General features: G+C 53.9%; 1 protein-coding gene across 2 annotated transcripts in view; it reads right to left on the reverse strand.

Annotated features, from left to right (window-relative positions):
- TMEM255B (transmembrane protein 255B) overlaps positions 1-12,679 on the reverse strand; it is a 32,933-nt gene extending 20,254 nt beyond the window's left edge. The window contains exons 1-3 of one of the 2 annotated variants that reach the window (XM_049701031.1): positions 6,879-8,199; positions 6,399-6,541; positions 3,784-3,846 (exon numbers count right to left, since the gene is read on the reverse strand). In XM_049701031.1, coding sequence (XP_049556988.1) covers positions 3,784-3,846; positions 6,399-6,425 — 90 coding nt within the window. In that variant the 5' untranslated portion in view covers positions 6,426-6,541; positions 6,879-8,199. Of the gene's footprint in view, positions 1-3,783; positions 3,847-6,398; positions 6,542-6,878; positions 8,200-12,540 lie in introns of those variants that run through there. The other variant, XM_049701030.1, reaches the window with a different exon arrangement.
- Positions 12,680-12,937: the final 258 nt, after the last annotated feature.

Raw genomic sequence — 12,937 nt, forward strand, 5'->3', positions numbered from 1 at the left:
CTGCCCAGCCCTCGAGGCCTTGCTGTCTCAGCCCCACCCAGCTCATCCTGGGGGGGCAGAGACCAGCTTGGCTTCCACACGGGAAGGTGAAGGGCCGAGGAGACTCCTGTGATGTCAAGACCCGGAGCAGGGGTGCCGGAGGGCACAGCCAGGAGCCTCTAGCACAACACTCGAAGGAGCAGAAGCCCAGCAGACGGAGGCCGGTACCCTAACCCTCTGTCGGAAACGCGCTTCTACCGCTAAGTGACGTCCCATCGGTCCTTCTAGTTCAGGGGGTTTTAAACTATGTTCCAGGAAGATTCCAGTGTATGCGTCTGTGTGTGTATCTCTGTGTGTGTGTCTGTGTGTGTCTCTGTGTGTCCGTGTGTGTCTCTTGTGTGCGTGCGTGCGTGTGTCTGTGTGTGTGCGCATGCATGTACATATGGCTGGGGGTGGGCGGAGGCGGCAGTTAACAAGCTGCTTTAAGCCCTTAACTTCTCCATCCCCGGCCGTGGGGACCAAGCTAGATGGCAGAGCTGTGGGTGAAATCAGGGCCTCTGACGTCTGGGCAAGGAGAAAGCAAGAACTCATTCGTCAATGGGAAAATATCAAAAGCTGACTCCGCTGAGGGCATTCTTTGGACATCACTGGAGACTAATGCCATGACGGGCAGAGATCGTGGAGGAGCCATTTGTAATGATTAGATTCCACCCCTTAGCTTGAGCAGAGTAAAATGTTTACAGACAAAATGATACCACGTCTGGGACTTGCTTCAAAATACCACTCAAGATCGGTCATGAGTCGACAATGGATGAAGTTGGGAGATGGATACAGAGGGTTTGCTATACTATTCTGTCCACTTCTGCATATCTTTAAATTTTTCTATTGCAAAAAATTAAAATGAAGAGAAAGCAAGGGAAAAGAGAGCGTTCTTACAAATCTAGATACATTTGAAACAACCACTGTCTCCAGCTGACGTTTTCTCAGCTTCCTATTGTTTCCTTTGCTACAACTCGAATGTTTTGACTGACCTCCGTGCTTCAGTACAATAAGTAACAACGGCTACTAGTCTCCGAACACCCGTTACGGACCAGCGTGGCACTGCGTGTTCTCGCGTGCGTTGACTCAGATGCTCAACAATCCTGAATGTGGAGAAACTGAGGCTCACGACAGTCGAGATGGCGACAGACTAATGGTCGACACAGGTTTCAGCTCTCACGAATATTAACTTAAATGTTAGACAGTGAAACACGTGTTTATCGTACAAGGCGATTCTGGGGGACGCGTTCCTGAAAGGGCTGAAATGAGATTCTACAGCAACACGCGCAACCTCAGGCAGAAAGCTCTGGTCTATGGAACCTGGTGGCCCCGTCTCGCCTGGGGTTCAGGGTGGCTTCCAGGGAGGCTGGACCCTGTCTGGGGGCTAGGGTCAGTTCTGGATTTTTATCCTCCCACTCCAAGGCCCACATTTCTTTTGCCAAAGCCAAAGAAATAGAAGTCCAGCAACTATTTTGGAAAGGAAGAAGTTACACTATCTCTATTTGTAGGTGACATGACCTCATAGACGGACAATCCTCAGGAATCCACTAAAAAACTATTAGAACTAATGAGTGAGACCAACAGGGTTGCAGGATGTAAGAGAACATGCAAAAATCAATTGTTTTGGGGTTTTTTTGTTTTTTTTTTGCGGTACGCGGGCCTCCCACTGCTGTGGAGCTCCTGCTGTGGAGCACAGGCTCCGGACGCGCAGGCTCAGCGGCCGTGGCTCACGGGCCCAGCCGCTCCGCGGCATGTGGGATCCTCCCGGACCGGGGCACGAACCCGCGTCCCCTGCACCGGCAGGCGGACTCTCAACCACTGCGCCACCAGGGAAGCCCCTCAACTGTACTTTTATACATTTGCAATGAACAATCCAAAAATGAAGTTAAGAAAACAATTCCATTCACAATAGCCTCCAAAAGGATAAAACACTTAGGAATAAATTTAACAAAAGAAGTGCAAAACTTCAACTCTTAAAATGACAAAACATTGTTGAAAGAAGATCTAAAGAGATGGAAAACATCCCCAAGTTCATGGGGCGACACTCCCTCAACTGATCTACAGATTCAACACAATTTCTATCAGAAGCTCACAGATCACAGAAGAGACTTGAGAGTCTAAAACTAAACACACACATCTATGACCAAGTGATTATCAATTAGGGTCTCAAGACCATCCAACGGAAAAAGGACAGTCTCTTCACTGAATGGTGCCAGGACCACTGAGGAGCCATATGCCAGAGCTTGAATGTGGACCCCTATCTCACACCGTAAACAAAATCAACTCAAAATGGACCAAAGACTTCAATGTAAGTGATAAAGCTCTTAGAAAACATAAGGGTAATCTTCATGACCTTGGAGTTGGCAGGAGATTCTTAGAAATGGCACCAAAATCACGAGCAACAAAAGAAAAACTAGATAAATCGGGCTTCATTAAAATGGAAAACCTTTGTGCCTCAAAGGACACCACCAAGAAGGTGAAAAGACAACCCACAGGATGGGCTAAAATCCTTGAAAATCACGTATCAGATAAGGGACCTGTGTCTAGAATATATAAAGGGCTCTGACGACTCAACAATAAAAAGACAAGTAACCCGATTTTAAAATGGGCAAAGGACTAGAATAGACATTTCTCAGCGACAACCAGAAACAGATACACAAAAAGCCAATCAGCACATGTAAAGAGGCTCGACATCATTAGTCATCGAGGAAACACAGATCCACGAGGAGACCCCACTTCACACCCAACAGAAGGGCCAGACAAGAAGCAGACGACAGCACACGCTTTCCTCTACGGTAAGTCTACGCGAAACATTGTGAGGAGCTGCCACACTGTTTTTCACAGTGGCCGCGTCACTTCACGCTCCCGCCAGCTGTGTGCACGTCTCCACCTTCTCCACACCCTCACACACCCGTGAAAGCCCAGGGCAGCCACGGTGATCCTGGTGATACCTCAGGATGATGGCCGGTGCAGGTGGAGGCGGAAACGCCCGCACAGTCTGTTACGATGATTTGGAGATGAGACAGAAACAGCGTATGGTCCAACCGCATCCTCCCTGAACCCTCTCAAAAGTCAGCACTGGCCGCACAATGATTTGGCAAAGTTAACTATTTTGAATTCACGAGGAATTCACTATTCTTATAGCTCTTCCCCAAAGCACTGCATCAACACGACAGACTCCAAACTGAAATGATCAATAAAAGTCAGGTTTGTAACCTGACTGATCACGGTTGGCCCTCATCTGTCCCACAGCCAAACAGTTGTAGACACGCCCTCTGCAAAGACCTCTGAACCACAGTTCTCCTGGTTTTCCACTGACCCCTTCTCTCTCCTCAGTCTGGGAGAGCCGTCGTCACACCCCAGACGTAGGAGGAGATGCCAGGCTCCCTGACTCGAGGACAGACGTTCATACACGCGTGTTTTTGCCTGAACCTTATACACCATGATTTAAACTAATTGCCAACATTCCCAGCCCACCCCGTCCCGTGGCCCAACCTTAGCTGCTAAGACACCACGTGAGGTTGTAGAATGTACCCTACAATCCCAGGGGCGATGCTCACTTAGCCTAAGATGTGAACGGCACCCACTCAACCCTGAGTCCTGGGGTGTACAGTCCACAGCCTGGGAAGCTGGGCGCTGACCCTGGGGGTGCTGGATTGGGGCAGGGGCCTTCCCAGGAACACCACAGCTAGAGGGGCAGCACTCCCCCCCACCCCGGGTACAGCCCCACGAACCACATTTGAAAGAAACAATGCACATTCTTACCATTTGCTTTCTATTCTCCACCAGGTTGATGCCAATAATTCCTAAGAAGGATCCGAAGCCCAGCTGACACCAAAAGAAAACAAGGGAGAAAGCGCTCGGGTTACACGCCTGGCAGCCTAACGCCCACAGGGAACAGTGCCCACCCGCCACAGGACATCCTATCGGGAAGCGAGGCCAGCCATCCCCCCTCACACAGCCCGGAGCATTAAGCGGCAGGTAGGTTCGTGCCCATTGGGGTGGACTTCTCAGGAGCCGTCGAAGCCAGTGGTCGGGATAGAAGCTGCTGAAACAGGCCTGTCTCGTCTCCCGTGTTCAAATGTGTTAACTCCTACGTCAGTTTAACTCTCGAGTCCGGGAAATGAGTGTCACGTGTCCCCCACCCAGACAGGAGAACTTCCTCATGGTGACCCATCCTCCACGCCTGGTGGTCAGGGAGAGGCCCGTCTGAGAGCTTCTCCTGGGCCGTCGTGGGAGGACGGCTGACCCCTCAGGGAGTATCATAGGAAGCTGGAACCAAGGGTGTTTCTGACACGCACACGGCTGACACCCCTTAGAAATGAGCTTTTGACTCAGGTGAGCAGGCAAACAGGTAATCTTGGGGCAGGAAGGGCACCCAGGGGCTCCTGGGAACCAGTCGCTTGTTCCTCGGCCTCAGCTCTCGGCCTGGGCGCAGGTGACGCTGGGACATTGGAGAAGCACCACGACTGTGCTCATCTCGCATCGCCCGAGTGTGCCCAGGGGTGCCGGTGGCCTCATCCCCCAACACCCGCCTGGGAAGAATTCCTAAGCTTTCCCTCAGCCTGAAGAACAGAGCTCCAGCAACGCCAGGGGGGGCAGCGCTCAAAGCAGCCGGTGACAAGCCCCTCCCAGAGGCACAGGGCTGCCCCAAGACCCACACTGGAGCCCACCCAGTGGGTGACCCTCAGCTCTGCCCGGCCCGTCGGATTCTGAGTGACCGTGCGAGGCAGAGGCAGCAGCCTGGGGACAGCCGCGCGACTGACCCACACAGCTATGGCATCTCTACCCATGGTGCCAGATTGAATGCACTAAAAATGAGACCTATTTATGTCCAAGGATGTCTTTGCCTGCAAGTATTATATCTATGGAGACGGACGTGAATGCACAGATGTAGTTTTCACCAATAATTTAAGAATTCTCAAGGAGTGAGGAAAGATGAGCATCTTCTTCAAAATATCACAATTCCATTCCAACATAAATGTATTAAAATATATCTATTAATTCTCGCTAAGTTGCATTTTTTTGGATTTGAAAAAATTCCTCTTTCCAAAATGTTGAGGTGTTTGCACCTTCTCACCCAGTTTCTTCCTGAGACCCGCCCTTGCTATAAGTCTCAAGGTCGGATGCCGTGCATCCACAGAAGTGACTTTTATCCACATTTTCTTTGAGCAAACCTCATCTGTTATGTCCACTGTTTGCTTTCAGAACTGTTGAGCTGAAGCCAGTTGCACTCTGGTTCTTGCCCAGGAGTCAGGTTCTCTGCAGAGCCAGGCTCTGAACACACCCAGGATGTTCTGAAAGTGACCTCCAGGTGAGATCCTGACAGTGAAGTGTAGAGAACACTGCAAAATCCTACTCAAGATTGACCTTCTCTGCCGGTCACCTGGGGGACCGTCTTCACAGCCGCCAGCCTCCACACCCCTGGCTCCCCTCCGTCCAGGACACGGGCCGGGAAGCAGAGTCTCATGGGAGTTCACTGAGAATACTACCTGCACAGACACTATTTATGTAGGTTTACTCAGAAAGTGTACACAGGGAGATAATGTAGATTTATAAAGCACAGATAAAATCTAAAAATAAAGAAAAATATGAAGAGAAAATGAATGATATTTGTGAAGTATTTTCATCCTTGTTAAAATGTTATCAACATCGTGACTAATCTGCATAATACCTCTAGTGAGAGTAATGAGATTGAATAAGCTTCGTTTTTTAAAATCCTGGTTTAGCACTTGTGACACAGCCCCTCAGGGCTCTGGTGCATTTGCAGGGCATCATATCTGATAAAAAGCAATTTCACAGACGCTCCCTGAGTGCGACGCAGACGCTTGGAGCAAATTTTACTGCCAACAAACGGACACAATTCCACAGTTCAGAAGTCTGGAGGATTCTGGATGTGGGGGCCGCTGTTGCCAGGTCTGGCTGGGCTGTGGGTTTACCTCGTGGGGTTATTGCCCAGAAGCGGAGGTGAGGACCACGTCAGCTCGTTTTCCTGCTGATCCCATGCGGTCCCACGAACGCACCTTCTATCCAGGTTCCGTGGCATCTTTTAAAGCTCTGAGTCCAGTTTCCGAGGGGTGGTTTGCTCAGCTTGGTCTCATGGGGCTAAAGTCCAGGCGTCACAGGGCTGGTTCTCCCCGGGCACTCTGGGGAGACTCTGGGCCAGGGCCTGTCGCACCTCTTGCCTCCGACCCCTCTCCTTCCCCTCCCCCACCTCTCAGGACCCTGTGCCCCACGAGGCCACCTGAGCATGCAGGATAATTGCCCTAAACCTCCACCTCGGGGGGCTGGGGTGGAGCGTGTCTGCAGCACACGGACATCTGTGTCCCCACAGCCCCCAGGCCCCCCGACCAGCAGACCCCAGGGACGGCGCCACTCACAATGATCCCAGGGTAGTAGCCGCCCATGGTCACGTTCTCCGTCCTGGTGGTGGCAGCGAGGCCGACGGTCAGGATGGAGGTGGACACCACCAGCAGAGACCCCACAAACCACAGGGACGTCTTCTTTCTTCTCGCAAACCCTTCTGGGGGAACACAAACAAGGAGCCAGCTGGTAAGGGGCTGAGCTTGGGGCGGGGGGCCCAGGACCTCGAGCGCATCCCGGGTCAGCCTGGCTCTCTGCTGCAGCCCTGCTGCTCGCTGGCAGGAGCCTGGGACGCGCTCCCCAGGGACCACCACCGCCTGCTTCTTCCCCGCCCATCCCCGTGCTCAGAGCGGGACCCCTCGCCACCCCTCCTCCCGCCCTGAGGACTCACCGTCGTCTCCTACAGGGCACCCAGACCCCGCCGGTACCCCTGCACGGCCGCCCTCCCCTGTGGCCCCCACCGCACCCAGGGGTTTCCAGGCACTGTCACCACCCACACGTCCGGACGACGAGCCCCATGAGGGTGGGCGGGGGCCCTGCCTCGTTCCCAGCTGCGTCCCTGCCACCTGAGACAGTGCCCGCGCACAGCAGCTTCTCAGGAAACGTCAGGGGGCGGCTGGGCCCTCCCCGGGTTCCAAGTCCCCCGACGGCCTCTGTCCCGGCTTCACCCCACATGGCAGCAGTCACGCCGGCCGCTTATGGCGCATCTGCTCCGCGCCTGGTCTTACTGAGCACTTTACCTGCATTAACAGGCACCCCTGGGCCTTGCCAAGTCCGTGACCCTGGACCCTGCCCTACTCCAAGACTGCAGAGGACCTCTGCACACTGCCCTGGACCAGGCCGAGCAGGTCCCACACAGAGAGGGGGCGTGCGTCCCTCTGGGATGGCCAGCACGTCCACGCTGCTCCATGGGTGCACGTGTGCCCCCGTGTCCACACCGAGCCGTTCCCTGGGGGGCAGGCATCCTGTGTTCTTCCACTCCTACACCTGGCTCAGCGCCAAACACGTGAGTGATCAAATGGGAAGGGGTGGAAAGAAAGTATAAAATTGTGCAGGGCCCGCCGCTGCCCACCTGCATGTCCATTACCCTCTCCCCTTGTCAACAGGCCCCAATTATTGGAGGTGGAAACACGCCAGCTGAAAGATGGCATTTTCCAGCCTCTGCTCCAGCTGGGTGATTACGTTCTCAGCAAATAACCTCCATCTCAACAAGGAATGTTGGGTGGGACCTACAGGAAATCTCTTAAAGGAGCCAGTCCCTTTGCCTTTCTCCCCTTCATCCTTCCCGCGGCCTGGAATGTGAACATAAAGGTGGAGCCCCTGCAGCCATTTTGCACCATGAGGGAACGTTGACAATAGAAGTCACACACAAAGAGAGGCAGAGCAGAAAGACAGCCCTGGGTTGTCCACCTCCAAACTTTGATTAGGTAACAGAATTAAATCTCTGGACCATAAACCACTATTGTGGATGTCCTGGTATCTGTAGCCAAAGCTAATTTTAACTGTCACAGAAAGGAAACCTTCCATCACTGGCACCTTCCTCCCTCAGGCCTTGACTCCTGGATTTCGTGTGAACCGTTCTTCCTCTCGTGTGTCTCAGGGAAGGCAGGGAAGTCTCACTTACAATAACCGTAATTGTAATAATTATTACAGCAATTCGATCTCAGATACGCCTGTTCCTACGTAGTCATCAGCAACCGCACAACGGAGGCAGAGACACAGGCCAGGCAGAGGGCAGGACGAGACTCCACACTGAACACAGCCATGCTGGTGTGTTTCGTTTGTTGGAAGGTTAACCATCTTCATCCCTGTGACTCCAAAACAAAACAGGATGAAAGAAAAACGTGGTGCTTCTTCCCACACCAAAGTTTTTTAAATTGACGTGTGTGTGTGTGTGTGTGTGTGTGTGTGTGTGTGTGTGTGTGTGTTTGGTGGGGAAGCGGCTGCTCATCTGACCTCAACCACTGTCTCAGATGACCCCAGGCCCCTGGCCCAGACTGTGCCTTTGAAGATTTGCACGCCCGTCCGCAGTCTCATCAGCAAAGTTTAACGGCAGGTCAAGGTCACGCCACCCAAGAAAGGGATTGTCACGCACTCAGAAATAGATTCCACACAACTCTGGGTCAAAGTGCTCACTCAGAATCACTTGGCCAGCCCGGGAATGCCGCTTCTACCCGCTGGCCTGGTGAGGGCGAAGGTCTCAGGAAGGTCGCTTCATTTCCTGCGAGGCCCTCACCTCCCTTCACCTGCTCTTTCACTGCCGTTTTCTCGTACTTTTTACTGCAAATATGTAAGAACTGTTGAGGGTGAACCATCTGTAGGAGTGTCTACAGAAGCACAGCCACAAGTGCTGGGAGACGGTTTACACCTTTGGGACCCAGCGGCCCTGGGGCCCCCTTGGTGGGCTTTTCTCTGTTCACTATTATTCACGGCATCTTACTTGCAAAGTCGTGTGCATGCAGACAGCAGTCACTTATTTTTCCTTGCATGTATCTAGAGCCTGAAACCGAGGATATAAGTACAGGTTGGTTTGCCCCAGGGTCAGAAAGATCAGTGGTTACAGCCGATCTGGGGTGTCTGTAGGGAAACGGGACAGAAACGGCAAAGCCACTTGGAAAATGAGTGCGTGAGAGGAAAAAAGAAGGCTCCCCTCGGGCGACATTCTGCTCTGGGTGATTAACTTTAGAAAGGCAGGTACATTGGGAAAAAATGGACACAAAGGTTGAAAACCACCTTCTTCTATGTTTTGGAAGTTAGTGAAGCTGCTACCATGGAAGTTGGTGAGACACTCACGCCAGGGCCGCCCAGCAGTCGTGGGGGGTGGCACTGCAGCCTCCGCTCACCCACCCGCCCCTAGCGGTCACCCCTCCCTTGCGCTACCCACCCCGCCAGCCCCCGAGCCCCTGCGGATGGACCCAGGGCAGCACCGCCTCCTCATCAGATCTCCTCAACTGTTCTTCCCGAGGTCCCGTCCCCATCTTCGCTGTAAAATGTCTTTTAAGAGCAAGAAGCCTCTTGAAACTACACTTTCTGGGACTAAGTATTTGAGAAGGTTATCGAATGCCCTCCTCCTCAGAGGACGTCTTGCTGTTTCCCCTAATTGAATGCGTCACGTGTCTATTTCTCTCAGAATAACTAACTGAGGCCTCAGCACCGCTTCAAACCGCAGTTCCGGCCCCTGGGCCTTGTCTCTTAGCCCCTGTGGGCCCGTCTGGAAGACCCCCTGGGGATATTCTGGTTCCGAAGGTTCTTGCCTCCGCTTTGACTTGTCCCTTTAGGGCGGTCGCGTGATGAGCGGGGACCTGAGGGGCCCCACCAGGCAAACAGCTTTGCTGGGACCTTGTCAAGTCCGTTAGTGACATTCTGACAGGTTACGTCAAACATCTCCTTTGGGACCGTGTAAAGCTTCCTAGGAGCCACTTTCAGTATGACTTCACCAGGCTTTCCCTGCATGACTTTCCCTCTGAAACTTCTCCGTGACAAAGATCACAGGATGCAGGCTGTCCTCCTTGTCACGCTTCGTACTGCGCGTTCCGAGTTTACCGTGAGGTCTGGAGAGACAGGCAGGTGGGAAAGGGATGCTTCTGAGCGACCTCATCCCAATGACACAGACTGCAATATTTTGATTCCAGGTACAACAGGGATGACAAAGAGAAGAGTCCCAACCTTCAATAGTCTTTATAAATAGAGGGGTTTGCATAAAAAATAAGACAACGAGAAATAACCTCGAGAAAAGGAGGTAGGGTGTCTTTCTAATCGCCATAAGACATATGCATTTTTAGGTCAAGTTTCGGAGGAAAGGGGGTCCACACTGAAGGAAAAAAACTGAATTCCCTGAATTGTTCCCTCGACCTTCCTGTCCCATCAGCAGGAGTCCTACTGTGTGTGTTGTTACAACTGAAGCATCCTTAAGGCAGTGCCCTGACTCCTAGTTAAAATCTCTACTGTTAGGCTTATAGCACTGGTGGCAACTTACACGAACGCTGCCCAAGCTGTTGTGGGGCTGCCAGGCCTGCTGAGTGATTGCGCACGGCCCCCCGCCCTCTCCGAGCCCTGCAGAGGGAGGACCCTGAGAGCAGGGGCCCTGGGATCTTGCTTGATGCCGGTCCCCGAGCCTGTATCTTCTCATGCTGAATGAATGAGGGAAGTTCGGTTTCCTGATCTGCAAAGCGGTGGGGTGGGGGAGGTATGACAAACCCCTGACTGCCTGCCTCTTCACTGTGATAAGGATGCAGTGAGAGAACATCCGTGAAATTCCAGATGCGTGTCTATGCGCATAATGGGCATGTGGTCGTGGGTGGTGCTAACATCAAGGTGAATCAGCACTTACTCCTACCCGCTGCTCTCCACCTGGGAGTGGAGGGGGGGCGTCTGGGGCTGTGGGGCTGAGGCCAAACCTGCATCTCACCTGCCTGCTCACTGTTCTCCTGACTCCAGCCTGTGCAGAATGTCGCTCCCCAGGAGCCCCGCCAGCTCCCTGCACCTGCCGCCTCCCCTCCCAGCCTCCCCTCCTAGCCTCCCCCAGCCTCCTCCCAGCCTCCCCTCCCAGCTTCCCCCCAGCCTCCCCTCCCAGCCTCCCCTCCCAGCCTCCTCCCAGCCTCTTCCCAACCTCCCCCCAGCTTCCCCTCAGCCTCCCCTCCCAGCCTCCTCCCAGCCTCCCCTCCCAGCCTCCTCCCAGCCTCCCCTCCCAGCCTCTTCCCAGCCCCCTCCCAACCTCCCCCCAGCCTCCCCTCCCAGCCTCCTCCCAGCCCCCTCCCAGCCTCCTCCCAGCCTCTGTGGCTCCACGACCAGGTGCAAGGATGGAGCAGACCTAGGGCCTGTCCCCCTCCGCACCTTCTCCACTTAGTGGAGCCGGGAAGAGGGTGTCACAAAGACCAGGGTGGGGGCAGTCACCTCGTCACCCCCTCCTTGCCAGGAGGGCCGGGCCTCCCAGAAAGAAGAATGAGCTCATTTAATCATTTCTTCTCGACGGCAGCCATGGGGGCTAAGTAACCGTCCCAGGGAAACAGACAAAGGCACAAGGACGTGCCCTCAGCCAACAGTTTCCCTTTTATTTTTCTTTTACACAGAACACATCCCCCAAGGGCATGAGTGCAGACATGTAAGGTAGAAAATACCCATAATCCCATCCCAGCTACACTCCTGTTTAGTATTTTTAAATAAAAAACCAACTCTCAGTATTTTTTAAATTTAAAGTTCCTCCTCAGAAGAAAATTCTAAGTCAAAAATGCTATTTTTGAAATCAAGTCATTCTAATATAATGATGGTAATAATTGTAAGTAGTTAATAACTAGTCATAACAACTAGTTGTCATTATAATAAGTAATTGTTTTCCAGGAGGATGGAACACGTGTAGGTCAGTCTGTCACAGAGCATTTGGCTTTAGAGAGCGGTGGGTATAGAATTGTTTCTTTTAGGAAGAAGCCAGAAGCCTTGATTATCATTTAAAAATCAAGCAACGTCACTAATCTGGTCTTTTAAAAGAGACTTTGCAAAGCCACTGCACACAGGGCTGGGAGGTACACCCCTGCTCTCTCCACTGGACCCCTGTGAAGCGGCAGCCGGACCCCGAGGCATCACCACCGCTCCGCCCGTCCGTCAGAGCCCCGCTCGCCGTGGAACTACCTTCTCTTTTCTTGAAGGCTTCCCAGCCTCCCCGTCAGGAAAACACCCCCGTTACTCCCCTCCCGGCCACTTCCCGGTAGGGAGACAAAGGCTCCGGCTTCCTGTGTCCCGCCGCCTGGCTTGGGCTGCATCGGGCTTAGTGGGAAATCCGCGAATTCGAGATTCCGTGAATTTACGGGGGAGAAGCCTGGGGAGGGCGCGGATGAGGCGGACAGCCGCGCCAAGAATGCCCTAAGGGCCTTGGTCACTTTCAAGCAGGAAGAAGCCACCTGGCCCCACGAAATGACCTTTTCTTAGAAAATTTTGGAGCCTGAAATGGGGTGGAAGAGATGGCAAAGGAGTGCGTTGTAAGGTTTATACGGATCGTCGTCTATTGTTCGTAGTAAAGGACAGCGGAGAACGAGACGGGGAGAGACAGGCGCAAAGTCTGGACACTCAGGAAAAAGCGGAGGGAGAGGGCCTGTGCCCGCGCCCAGGGGCCCCGGCGGAGCTCGGGCGCCGGAAGACCGGAGCCTGGCTCACCTGTGCGCTCACCTGTCGTGTCCAGCAGGGCCAGGGGCCCGGGCACCGGCGGCGGGAGCGGCTGCATCCCGGGGGCTGCTCCGGGGGGGAGGGGCTGCTTGTTCTCCCGCTGCGACAGCGACCGTGGGGCGCGGTGGCCGCGAGGACCAGATGCCCGAGCACCGCCCCTCCGGTCAGCGTCTGTCCGCTCGCCTCCTACCTGCGCCCCGCCCCTCGCCCCGCCCCCTGCCCCCTCCCGTTTTTCCCGGAGCGCAAAGCACCAGGGAAGGGAAGGCGATGCGGCCGGGGACTGAGAGCCAGTTCCCACCCACCACCACCACCCCCGCCCCGCCCCGGACTTGGCACAGGCAAACCTTTAAAGCTGGGACGGTAATAGTATTGAGAATCTGGGGGAAGGAAGCCGCGTGCG

This window comes from Orcinus orca, chromosome 18 (genome assembly GCF_937001465.1).
Source record: "Orcinus orca chromosome 18, mOrcOrc1.1, whole genome shotgun sequence".
NCBI lineage: Eukaryota > Metazoa > Chordata > Mammalia > Artiodactyla > Delphinidae > Orcinus > Orcinus orca.